The 13,377-nt window shown below is 34.2% G+C and overlaps 1 protein-coding gene across 1 annotated transcript; it reads right to left on the minus strand.

The window, feature by feature from the left end:
- Positions 1-1,015: 1,015 nt before the first annotated feature.
- On the minus strand, positions 1,016-3,474 carry P5cr (Pyrroline 5-carboyxlate reductase). Its single transcript, XM_072521199.1, has 4 exons — positions 3,215-3,474; positions 2,197-2,529; positions 1,419-1,779; positions 1,016-1,356 (listed from the first exon to the last, which is right to left on the minus strand). Exons 1-4 carry the CDS (start codon positions 3,294-3,296, stop codon positions 1,293-1,295), a joined length of 840 nt encoding a protein of 279 aa, XP_072377300.1. The 5' UTR covers positions 3,297-3,474; the 3' UTR covers positions 1,016-1,292.
- Positions 3,475-13,377: the final 9,903 nt, after the last annotated feature.

Below are 13,377 nucleotides of genomic sequence, written 5' to 3' on the forward strand. Positions count from 1 at the left end.
AGTGTGAAACAGACTTCAAAAATATCACTTACCACTAGTTTTTGTAATTAATAATAATTGAGTAAACAAAAAAACAATTAAAATATGTCGCTCTGTCAACACCGAACTACACTTAGAATATAATATAGGCAACCAATTTTACATACTTGTATCACTGTAAAACCACTGGGAAGTTTAAAAGAAATGTTTGTAAATGTGGTCATCTCAGCATACCGACAGTCATCAAAGTGTTATACAAGCAACTCCCGTTTATGCGCGACGATAAGATGTACTTACACCAGAGAAAAAGCTAGTTGAAGTCCTAACAATAATATTTGCATCTCAAATGTCATTTTATAGTTACATGACTGAGATATCATTTTATTGTTAAACAATTGGCACCAATGGATCTAGGTGGTTGCTATATTGTTTACTTTACTTTACTTAATCAGTAGAACCCATTTGTACCTTTCGGTGTTGGGCCGTTTACAATACAATTCATTAAATTACAATATTTGACAGTCTTCTGAGGTGTCCTAGCTCTTAACGAACTTTCTCCATTCCTTCCTATTGGATGCCATCTGTGTTGCTTCCTGCCAAAGTCTTACCCTTACTCTGCAGTATCTGCGAGATGTCACTGTTCCATTCTTTAATGGGTCTTCCTCTTCTGTTCTTCCCTATTGGTTTGGCGTCCCACACTCTTTTTACTTGTCTATTATTGTCCATCCGGGTTAGATGTCCGAACCATGCCAATTTTTTCTCTTTGATTGACTCGAGTATCGGTTTGATTTTGAGTCTTTCTCTTATTTCTTCATTTCTGATTCTATCAGTTCTTTTTACTCCTATCGTTCTTCTGAGGTATTTCATATCTGCTGCCTGAATTCTGCTCTGATGTCTTTTGTTTAATATCCAATTTTCTGCCCCATATGTCACTGTAGGTCTATATATTGTTTTGTATATTGTCATCTTGGTCTTAGTTGATATTTCTTGGTTTTTGCTATATTGTTACATGCTAATAAATAATAAAAAAATCAGGTACTAGGATATAACTTTTATTGATTTAAATTGCTTTTTACGTTTAGTACAGAGAAAAATATATTGCTATGTAAAAATTAACTATACAATGTCCTCTTAACTATCATCAGCAAAGTTTCATACCAAAATATACATGCGTACATATAAAAGATAATGGAATACCGTGAACCATTTTCTTCTGTATCTACTAGAGAATTTATGAACAAGTTCTAAAAAGACTTGACTTGAACTAATAAACTTCCTCTTATCTCTACTATCACTGTTCTAAAAGTATGAATTTATTTTTGTCCTAATTGTTCGGCTCGCTTAGAAGCACATTCTATAGCATCTATAAAAGCTGCCCTAAAACAAGAATGAAAATGAAATAGGGGTACACTTTAAACAGTGTTTTGTGTTGAGCTTACCTCATTCCTCCCTTTTCTAAAGCATGTACTCCTTGTATAGTTGTCCCTCCTGGAGAGCACACTTCATCTTTTAGTTGTCCTGTGTGCTTTCCGGAATCCCGTGCCATTTTTGCAGCTCCCAAAGTCATCTGAGCTGCTAGTGCAGTAGCTAGATCCCTAGGAACGCCCATTTTTACAGCTCCATCAGCCAAAGCTTCTATGGCCATGTATATAAAGGCTGGTCCACTGGCAGTTAGAGCTCCAGCAGCATTTAAGAGATTCTCTGGTACTTGTTTACAAGTTCCTGTAGCTGACAGAAGTTTATTGACTAATTTCACATCCTTTTCGTAGGCAAGATGACCTGGACTAAATAAGGAACAACCTAAAAGTGAATTTTGTTTGATAATATATCCTAATAAAAACAAAACAATTTTTTGTATACAAAAAAAGCTGATTTTAAATACCAAAACTACTCTTTCCTCCCATTTATTCAAGAAGTCTACTGTTTTATACATATTTTTTTAATGCATTCATGAACAGACTCTCTTCTTGTTTATGGTCAGGTGAATGATGCAAAATTGTATTAGTCTTGTTTATTAATTCCACAATATTGCTAGGTAAAAAGTTCTGACAGGACCTCAACTTTACGATTAACTTAAAATTGTGTAAAAATTTATTTTAGACAGAAAGTTTTTTCAAAAACAAATTGAGCATCAAAAAATAGTATATATTAGAAATTTAAAAACTAATTTTTATTTCATTATATACAAATAAAACCTTTATTAATAAGAATACAAACCTTCTCCCACTGTCATTGGTGTATTTGGCATAATTCTAACAATTCTATCCCCCTGAATTATATTAAGCGCAGACTTCAACTGATTTAAAGAGATTCCAGCCATGACTGAAAGATACAACTTTGATGGCTGTCTGCTATCACTAGTAGGAAATTCATTGTATATCTGGTCTACAGCACATTGAAATATATGTGGTTTCACACAAATGAATACCACATCTGCTTCCTTCACCACAGTACTATTATTTTGAAATACATGGCAATCTTTTTCTTTCCACCAAGATAAGTGCTCAAGGTGGGGACCAGAGACATACACTTGCTGATAAGAAACAAGTCCTAAAAAAATCACAAAGTTTTTCAAACAAATTTTTGATATTTTTAAAAGATTTTTGGGTCAACCTCAAATCTTTAAAGTAAGCTGAGTCATTATCAGTTTCAGTTTCTGTATTAGAATTTAGAATCCATTTTCAATAGGCAAAGAAAAAAATGATTAGTCACAATTGGTTTTATTATAACCCGGACAACCGTTTTTTGCTCTACATTTTCAGCTCATCTTCAGGCCCCTGATTAAAAGGTAAGTACTTTAAATGAATAAACCAATAAGGATACAAGGCAATCTGTTTTAAAGTAAGCACTCTATTTGCTTGGTATTACCAGGGCAGTAATCCACCAGTACTACCCTGACAAAATCAAGCAAATAAGAGTACTTACTTTGAATTGAACCTATCGCCTTGTACAGTTGTTAGTTAACCTTTTATGGAAAACCTGAAAAAAGGTTGTACCAAAAGGAAAATAATAATAATGAGGCATTTGAAGATAAATACATAATTCTTGGAAATACTAAATGGGAAATACTATTTCAATCAAAATCTTACTAGCTTTAGGAAATATCAACATTTATTTTAATACATTATCATAATCTCAAAAGTGGAATGTTTATAGATTTGTTGCCAATATTTTAAGTGATAATATTCTCCTAAATTTTTACTAGTTTTATATACAATTTATTTAAAATCATTACCTTTTGTAACAATTCCTTCACAAATAGCTTTGGCCATATTTCCTCCTCCTATAAATCCTATTTTTTCAGTTAACTCGGGCATGTTTGCAGTAAGAGACAGGTTTATTCAATTAAAGCTAAACTTCTTTTAAGATTCTTCCAATTTGTTATTTTATTTTTTATTTATAGTTACACAAAAACATGATAAGTTATCCTACCAAATTTGAACATTAACACAAAAACATTCTTAACCGCAATCAAGAAAGGAATAACAAATTTAACTACCTTTACCTTCATCGAGGCAACACAGATTACAGACTATTTATACACGTTGTCCCAAGTTATTATAAAAAATGTTTGTGTAAAATTTTTAAGGTTTGTTTTTAGAATTTTGTTAGTTCTTCTTGAAATATCTTCATTTATTATCGTCGCATGTCACTACCAAAGAAGATAGACGCTTATAGCGCTATAAGCTTAGCGCTATATAAGAAGATAGCTTAGCGCTATAAGCGTCTATATTCTTTGTCACTACTATGCAAAATTATTGAGATGATGTGTGGTTTGTAACATAGTGCATCGGTGTATCTTTGCAGATTCCGATTTTAATTATCTTTTTCTTAATATTAGGAATGTTTTGTCTCTTAAGAACTCTCTTTAAGTTTTCTTTCCATATATAGTAGGCATGGGTGCGTGATTGGTTTTCCATTTCCATTCACTTCGCCTGTTGAAGGTTCAAACTCAAATATGCGCAATACTGCTCGATTAATGAAATTATTGAGATAAGTCCTGTAACGTAAACCGACGCAACTGATGCAATGGACGGGGGAACATCTAATCGTTAATTGTCGTGTGTCACGCTCACAGTCACGCCTAAGCGGGTTACTCATGCTCACGACTTTCACGTCATGATTTGTTGTAAGAGGATTTTTCATCAGCCGCCATGTTCAATATCGCTCTATATCGAAAGTATTTGGTAAGAGAGGCCTGAGAAGAAGGCTCATTTCTTGGCCCCATAATTTGAAAACTTGGTTAAAAATTGCCGTAACAATCGCCTACATCTGGAACCAATAGGTACTTCAATAAGAAGACTGCTCCGACATGTTTTAAAATGGTTTAAATCATTATTTAAAAAACTAACATACTTACCGACAGAACAAGTTGGGTCATAACTACTTCGTTACAAAGTAACATATTCAATGTGTTTGTGCAAAAAAACCATTTGGTAATATACCAGATTTCTCCTTTGGAATCCACTCATCACCAAAAGATATGACAACAGCTGAATCCTGCTCTAATGTAATTGAAGTCGAATATTATATCAAAATACTGTTACGATAGCCTTGCTAAGCCCCTGATATAAAATACTCGAGTATTCGAGTATGTAGGTGTGTGACGACAATTCGAGATTCCAAATAGCGGCGCCAAGAAATTTCTAGAGAAATCTGGGGCCTTTAACAAAATTTATCTATATAAAGAAAAATTAAATTGTAGAAGTCAGCTGATATAAGAAATTTGTAGGGTTAAGTAAATAAATGTTATAAATTAATTGTGTTTGTGTTAGATAGCTAATAAATTAAAATAAGTGGTAGAATATTGCAAATTAATTAAAATAAACGTTACAACACTTTTTGATCGAAAATTTTGGGTTAGAATGTTTTATTTTTATTTTTTGTTATAATTTTTTACTTCTTTATTTTGTTAATTTTCTTTATTCTAAATTGCACCAGTATCATACCTTATAAGTCTGTACTTTATGGCATAACAATAAAAATACTCTTTCCATATATTTGTTAAGGGTGGAATTACCTGCTTAGTATGGGAGCTTTAACCTGGATATTTTTGTGAGTACTTAATATCGATTTCTTACTGAGCGTAATTATTTTCCTACGAACATTAATAAAACTACATAACATAATACCCTTACATAATATTTACAAAAATAACACAGTAGTACATCCTAAAAGAAGTTAAATGTGATAATAAACAATATCAATTTATAGATCGTGTTATAATATGTTTGTTGACGAGTAGTTTCTCCTATAATTCAGTAAACACAGATAAATCAGTACTGTCAACAATTCTCGACTTTCATACAATGAAGAAATACAGTCTTGACTTGAATACAGGTAGCGTTTATTGAACGCTATGCTACGATTATAAAAAGGAAATACTTCATGTTTGTATGATTGATATGGAGCGAATAAGTTTATTCGACGCAGTAAAACGAATTTTTTTCTTCTTGTTTTTGTCGAAAATTAAATCAAGCATAACACTATAAATTTTATGCATTGTAATATTATATGTATTTAGATACAGCTGGTTCGTAAAAAAACTGATACGACTTTTAGTAAGATTTGATCAATTTGAGCAGTGCATGTGATTGGTCTGACATTACCTATTATATTTATTCTGACAGAGAAATAATAAAATAAACAAACAAACAGTTGATGACATGTTAATTCATAAATTGTTATAATTATTAGGGTCTAAATTTGGATATTATTTTGAATTCCTGCATTTTATAAAGAGTATATAAATGATCTCCACTCAAGCAATTTTTTTGTCCAACTGTCGTCTTTCATTCTTGCAACATGTCCTGCCCATCTCCATTTTTGCCTTGTAATATGTTCGATAATGTCTTCCACTCCGGTTCGTCTACGAACTTCCTCGTTTCTTATTCTATTTCTTAAGCTTATTCCAAGCATTGATCTTTCCATCTTTCGTTGTGTCCTTCTCAATTTTTCGGCTGATGTTTTGTGAGAGTTAAGGTTTCTGCTCCGTATGTGAGGACTGGTAGAACGCACTGGTTAAAAGCTTTTCTTTTTAAATGGATCGGTATATTTGTTTTAAATACGTCTCTCATTTTTCTGAATGCAGCCCAACCCAGACTTATTCTTCTGAGTAGCTCGCATGTTTGGTTATCTCGCGTTAACCTTATTTCGTGACCCAAATACACATATTTTTCCATAAGTTCTATGGGCGACTTTTCGATTTCTATTAGCTCATTGGAGACGAGATTGGTCATCATTTTTGTTTTTCCATAGTTTATTTTTAAACCGACTTTCTGGGTTACTTGCTGTAGTTGTTGTAGCATAACTCTGGCTTCTCCTAAGTTGTCTGTTATGAGAACAATATCATCGGCATATCTGAGATGATTGATTATCTTTCCATCGATGCTAATACCCTTTGATTGCCACTCTAGCCGTTTAAATGCGTACTCCATAACTGTTATAAATAGTTTTGGCGACAAGGTATCTCCCTGCCGCACCCCTCTGCCAATTTTTATCTTCTCAGTCATGCAATGGAGGTTAACGGTTGTTGTCGCATTTTCGTATAATATTTCGAATAATATTTGCATACCTGTGATCTATTCTGCATTCTGATATTGCTTTTAAGATAGCAACTGTTTCGACTGTGTCAAATGCTTTGTGGAAGTCGACAAAGATAAGAGCAAGGGGTCTGTTATATTCGATAGACTTTTCAACTAGAGTTTTAAGGCATTGCAAATGGTCGTTTGTTCCGTGTCCCGCTCGAAATCCTGCCTGTTCTTCTGATTGATAGAAATCGAGTTTTGCTTCTAATCTGTTTGTCAGTATTCGAGTAAAGAGCTTCTATAGGTGGTTAAGCAAACTAATTGGCCTACAGTTTTCGAGATCTGATTTATCCCCTTTTTTGTGGAGGAGGATTGTAACCGAATTCTTCCATTTACTTGGAATGTTTTCACTATGCAGACATAGATTAAAAAGTGTTTGGATTCAGGACATCAAAAGTGGACCTCCTAGTTTAATTGTCTCAATGACTACACCATCTTCCCCCGGAGCTCTATTATTTTTCATATTTTTGAGGGCATGTTGTGTGGAGACCACGGGCTGACAAGCGAAGCCGAGGAAGACCCCCAACGCGATGGACCAACGACCTCAAAAGAATCGTTACCAATTGGATAGCAGAGGCGCAGAACAGAAGCAGATGGAAAAGTCTAGAGGAAGCCTATGTTCAACAATGGACAACCCAGGGCTGATTGATGATGATATAAATGATAGTTTTTACATAAAATAGGGTTGTTGTTATTATTTTTATTATTATTAAGGAATAAAACAAACGATTTAACTCAACAATATAATAAAGCAAGAATTGTATCCGAATTAAAAGATAACAGGGCACTATCAGAGGCAGCAAAACATTTTAACATAAGCAGAACCACAGTTTTTCTATTAATAAAAAATGGAGGGAACAAGAAACTCTCAAAAGAAAGCGAGGGTCTGGAAGACAAAAACTATACTAAATTTAAGTAGGTAAAAATAAAATTAATATTTTGTAATATCTCCATCAGCATTGAAAACAGCTTGTAGTCTTCGGTCCATCTGCGTGAAAGGAACTATGCAATTGTCTTCTTCAGAGAGCTCTTCCCAAACTTGTGGTATACTGTGCCACAGCTCTTCAGCATTTTGAGGTATAAAATTAGGCCTATACAACCGTTTTATAATAACCCCCAACACATTCTCGATTGGGTTTAAATCTGGACTGTAGGTGGGCCATGGTAGGGTTTCGACGGAGCCACTGATTTATTATATTTGCAGTGTGAACAGAACAGTTATCTTGTTGGAGGATGGAATTATTTTCTGGATACAACTGTTCTACACTGAGCAACATGATGTTTTCTAGAATATTCAGATAAGTCTGCCCAACAAACGTGCTATCAATACGCCATACCATTCCCATTCCTCTAGATGAAATCCATCCCCATACATCGGCGCTTAAATAAACAGCTGCTTGATATCTATCAACATATAGAGGATTAAATCTATTATTATCTGGTCTATACACCCCAATTTTGCCCTTTTTAGAAGATTGAAAAATTTTCTCATCTGTAAATATTACCCTGTCCCATAAATCTTGATTTTGTAGCTGATAGTTCAAAACGTTCGTTCGTTTTGTGGTGTAAGAGCTTGTTTTTTTGCTGCAGTTCAGTACCTAAGACGCGATGCTTTAATTCTGATCCAAGTTGTTGCTTTTCTTCCCTTAAACTGTGACACAATTCTAACAGTTTTCGCATCTTCAAAAGGATACTCTTCTAATCTCCCGAAAAGCGTACGATCTTCATGAGCGGTAGATATTTTTAGTCTTCCAAAACCTTGCTTTCTTTCGAGAGTTTCTTGTTCTCTCCATCTTTTATTAATATTAAAAACTGTTGTTTTGCTTACGTTAAAATGGTTCGCTACGGCAGATAGTGATCAAGCATCTTCTAATTTCGTTACAATTCTTGCTTTGAGTTCTTTGCTAGCATGTGGAGCCAGTTTTTGAGGTTGAACAGAATAAGTTATCTTACAAGGTTTAAGATTTGGCCGTGACAATGACAGTATGTAAATAATAAATACCTATTTATCCTTCAAAACACACTGCTCAATTTTCTACAAAATACGCTTTAAGTCTCGCTCCAGTTTTTTCGCTTTAAATCGCTACTAGAGTACTTAGGCCTGTTATTTTTCTATAAACGCTAAATAGTTTATCGCATTCCATTTCAGTTTAAACTACCACAAAAGCTACTAATGACAGATGAATAATGCGAAACAAGTGTAGAGCAATGGCGGAACTTGAATTAAAAAGAAATGTAATAGTCTACTTTAATTTCAACGTCTTTACCATTGTCTACGTAAAGGGTGCAATAGATAGTGTTTTCCAAGGGTAAACCGTAATTAATAAAAGGTAATTCCTAACATTGTCAAATAGCTTCCAGAAGGCTCGGAAGGCAGTTCACCAAATTTGCTATTGAAGAGAAGTCTGATGACTTCTTGCTGCTTCATTCTCGCTGCCTTTTAGCAAGAGCTGCTATCGCTTTGTTGAATTGAATAGCATATGGTATAGGAGGAACAAATTCGTTAAAGTGCTGCTTAGTCAGAAACTCGGACTGACACAAATTCAAACTCGGAAAGTTCAACGAATGTCTCCTAAATCTTTACCACTGCAGTGGTTAGCATACAGAGGTGCCATCTACTTTGGTGGCCATGAACGAAAACGATTTAATAATATCGTTTTCTGATAAGAAAAAAGGATAATCTAATTCGCGAACATACTTTTCTTCTGAGATGTCATGGCAATAACCTTCTTCCTACTTTAACTCGTCTCTCATATTACACTAATATAACAGGATCACGCAGAATTGTTAACAAAGTAAATTACTTAGAGAAGTAACTGCCCTACTTAGAGAACAGATTATAAACACACGTAAATCGATTAAAAACAAATGCAGAATATTATTTGAGAAAACACGGAGAAGTTATCATACTGACGCACTGAGATAGACATTGTAATCAAACCACAAAGACTCATCAAGAGATTCAACAATCCACAAACTAAATTAGTCAAAAATTAACCTTAAGAACACACAAGCAATAACAAGACAGTTATCCATAATTTATCAACAGACTAATTGTCAGAAGCTGAAACATAACGTCGAAATCGCTCTAACAAAAAATTCAACGGGCGATACTATTGCTCAAGTAGAGTTTGCCATTTAATCCACTTACGATAAGATAGCAGAACAAGTCAGACAAGAGAGATAGAAAATCCTAAGAACTCACAAACCGTCCAAATCTAATTTAACCAAAGCGGTCAGAGAATCAACAAAAACACTCAATGAAAACGAGAATATCATTACAGTGCTATAGTACTGAATAAGAATGACTATAACACAAAAATAAATAACTAAAGAGCTGAAGAGCTGATGAAGACTATAATTAAATTCCGATTGTGGAATGGGCCTCCCTTAAGAATCCCATTTTATGTGGAAACTCCAACAGGTATCCAAAATTATACGCTTGCCCAAAATACATAAGCAAGATTCTTCTCTCAGCCAGTGCGTTCAACTCACCTCTACACAAATTAACAAATTAGAGAAATATCTGTCGACAAAATTACAGCCGTTAGTCGAAAAAATACCATCTTATATTCGAAATTAGCAGCATCTAATTTAAATCCTTTTAATACAAGCTATAGCACAAAGTGACCTTTTAGCCAGTTTCGACCTATCCTAGTATACTGATTGAAGAGGAAGCTAAATTCAATTTAGCTTCCTCTAACAATTCAAAGAATTTTCACGAAGGAAGAAGCTAAATTCAATTTCCTACCTAGTAGTTTAATAAATTTAGCGAAACACTGTCTGAAGAATGTCTATTTTTCTTAGAATAAGAAATTCTTACTTTACACTTCTTACTATCTCCTGCCATAGCTAACCTCTACACGACATATTTCAAACCAAAATTATGGATTTATATTGATGATGTTTTTCTCATTTGGCACACATAATAAATAAACTCAACACATTTTATGAACAGCTGAACTCTGTCAACCTGAAAATGCATTTAACACTAGAAGTTCAGACAAGACATCAACTTTCGTTCCTAGATATATTGACTAAGCGCCAGGGTGCAACACTTGCATATACCGATTATCAAAAAGCAACTCACATAGAGAGATATCTAAACACTTGCTCATACTACCATTCTTCACAAATGCAGTTGCCAACACTCTAATAACAAGATCCACACGACTAAGTACTGAATACAATCAAGAAGACGAACTACCAAGGATAAAAAGCACTTTAAAATGAAACGGCTATAATTAACAACCAGGAAAGTCACAGAACCACGTGAAAATACTCAAATAGACAAAATCACCCCAACAGAAAAATCAAAAACAGTTCTAGTCTAAAAATTAAGTGGTTTATAGCAAATCCTGTGACAATTGAGGTCAAAAATACGTCGGATAGACCAACCGACGAATATCCGCTGGACTAGAAGAACGCAGACTTTAAATTTACATTCCAACATGGAAATCGCTGATAAAAAATCTTGAAACAGACCAAAATCCCACGCAAAGAAATAGTAAAATGTCCGAGAATCGGGTGGGGTCTACAGCTCTACTGATACAGACACGACCAGTACGATCAAGTCACATTATAGGTCCTACTTTGGAACAAGAAGCATCGATAATGTCAAATGTGATTTTGACAAAACGTCTGCAACAATATCTCCTATTCCACGGAAAACAAATAACAGGGAAAATTCTGTAAAACTGTAGATACTTATATAGTTACCGAATTTTTCGTTCCCTGTGTCTTTTTTATTTGTTTTTGTTTTGCTTTTGTTTTGTTTTTGTTTTGTTTTTTTTTTATTTACAAAAAACCCTAATTCTATCTAATAAAGTTATTAGCGGTTATTACTTCCGAAGAAGAATTTCTGAACAACTTGGGATTTGCAGACGACGTAGTCCTTATTGCAGACCGGGTAGATCATGCCTGCCAGCTTCTTCAAGACCTTCAGAGCTTGTGTACACTAGTGGGACTTAAAATTAATTTCTCCAAAACACACTATATGACCAACCTAGTACTGGCGAAAAACATCTCAACTAACGGCAGCAAATTGAACAGGTGTATAGCTACAAATATCTGGGCCACGAGATTAAATTAGGAAGAGATAATCAAACAACAGAGCTAAACAGGAGAATAGGAGTGGCATGGGCGGGTAACGGAAAACTGAGAGAAGTCTTTAGATCAGATAATCCCATGTGCTTGAAAAGGAAAGTCTTTGGTCAATATGTACTCCCAGTTCTAACGTATGGAGCAGAAACATTGACCCTTACCAGAAAAGTAATCAATAAAATACAAGTGGCGCAGAGAGCGATGGAGAGATCAATGCTGAATATATCCCTCAGAGACAGAGTATCAAATACAATAATTAGGAGAAAAACTGGTGTTACTGACGCAGTTCAAAGGATTACAACGTTAAAATGGAACTGGGCGGGGCATGTTGCCAGATTAAAAGATGGAAGGTGGACGAAGAAAATTCTGGAATGGAGACCTAGACACGATGCTTATCGTAATTGAGGGCGTTCTCCAACAAGGTCGTCAGATGACATCAAGCGCATTCAGCACTACTGGATTCAGGGTACTCAAGATAGAATGCATTGGAATTATTTACGGGAGGTCTATGTCCAGCAGTGGACTCAAAACGGCTGATGATGATTAGAAGAATATGTTAATAATATAGGACGATATGATTCGGGTTGTAATTTATCTTTATTTGGTTTAATAATGGGATTACCAATGACATTTTTTCAGATTTTTGGAAATGATTTTTGTGACCAAACAATATTAAGAATTTGGTGTAGAAACTATTTTGCTTCTATGGGAAGTTTTTTATTAAATTGTATTGGTATGTGGTCTGGACCTGGTGAAGTATCTTTTTTTGAAACTCCCCATAACTAGGATGTATATTGATAGGGTTAAATTCGTCGGAAATTGTAATAGATACTGCCTCCTCCTGTTGTTTTGTAAGTTAATAACTCGTTACTGTAATTTTGGCTAGATGAGCATTTTTGATAGGTATCAGCTAGTTCATTTACTATATCCTGAGGATCAGTTAGTAACGTGCCTTCTTTTTCTAGACTTACGATTCGTTGATAAGTATGCTGTTCTGTTATTTTTTTAACTTTTTTCAAAACCCCTGATATATTTGTGTTGCTGTTAATGCTAGATATGGATTTGTTTTATGAGTCTTCTTACTTCTGCTCTACATTTTCGTGCCTTATTTTTCTAGACTTACGATTTGTTAATAAGTATGCTGTCCTGTTATTTTTTTAACTTTTTTCCAAGCCCCTGATATATTTGTGTTGCTGTTAATGCTAGATATGGATTTGTATTATGAGTCTTCTTACTTCTGCTCTACATTTTTTGTACTCTGTTAATAGATAAATATTTTTGTACTTTTTGTATCGGTTCCAAATTGTTTTACTTAATTGAATAGCGGCCTCACATTATGTATTCCCCCCCCTGAACTAGTTTGTTTTTCTTTAAAAGTTGGGATTTTCCTATGGCTATATTAGCAGCATCCAGTACAAGCTGATTAATACTCGTGAGTGTGTCGTTAATCGACTCTGAAACTTTAATTTGATTTATATAATTTTTCAAATTCAATCCAATTTGCCTTTTTTATTTTTCCATTTAAGAGTTGGCGTTGTATTTGTATTTAAATTAACTGTATGTTTTATTAAGGTTAGGAAGTGGTCACTACTATATAAATCTTTTAGTTCTGCCCAATCGAATTGGGTTTTTGTTTTGTTCTAAAACATTTTCGCGGTTTCATCGGTATTTAAAATGCTAAAAGATAGTAACTGAATAATAATGTACT

Source organism: Diabrotica undecimpunctata, chromosome 2, assembly GCF_040954645.1.
Source record: "Diabrotica undecimpunctata isolate CICGRU chromosome 2, icDiaUnde3, whole genome shotgun sequence".
Taxonomy (NCBI): domain Eukaryota; kingdom Metazoa; phylum Arthropoda; class Insecta; order Coleoptera; family Chrysomelidae; genus Diabrotica; species Diabrotica undecimpunctata.

Coding starts and splice junctions, on each gene's coding strand:
- P5cr (XM_072521199.1), bottom strand. CDS start 3,296: ATGCCCGAGTTAACTGAAAAAATAGGATTTATAGGAGGAGGAAATATG. Junction 2,530..3,214: donor TGAAGGAATTGTTACAAAAG/GTAATGATTTTA, acceptor TGATTTTTTTAG/GACTTGTTTCTTATCAGCAA. Junction 1,780..2,196: donor ACCAATGACAGTGGGAGAAG/GTTTGTATTCTT, acceptor ATTCACTTTTAG/GTTGTTCCTTATTTAGTCCA.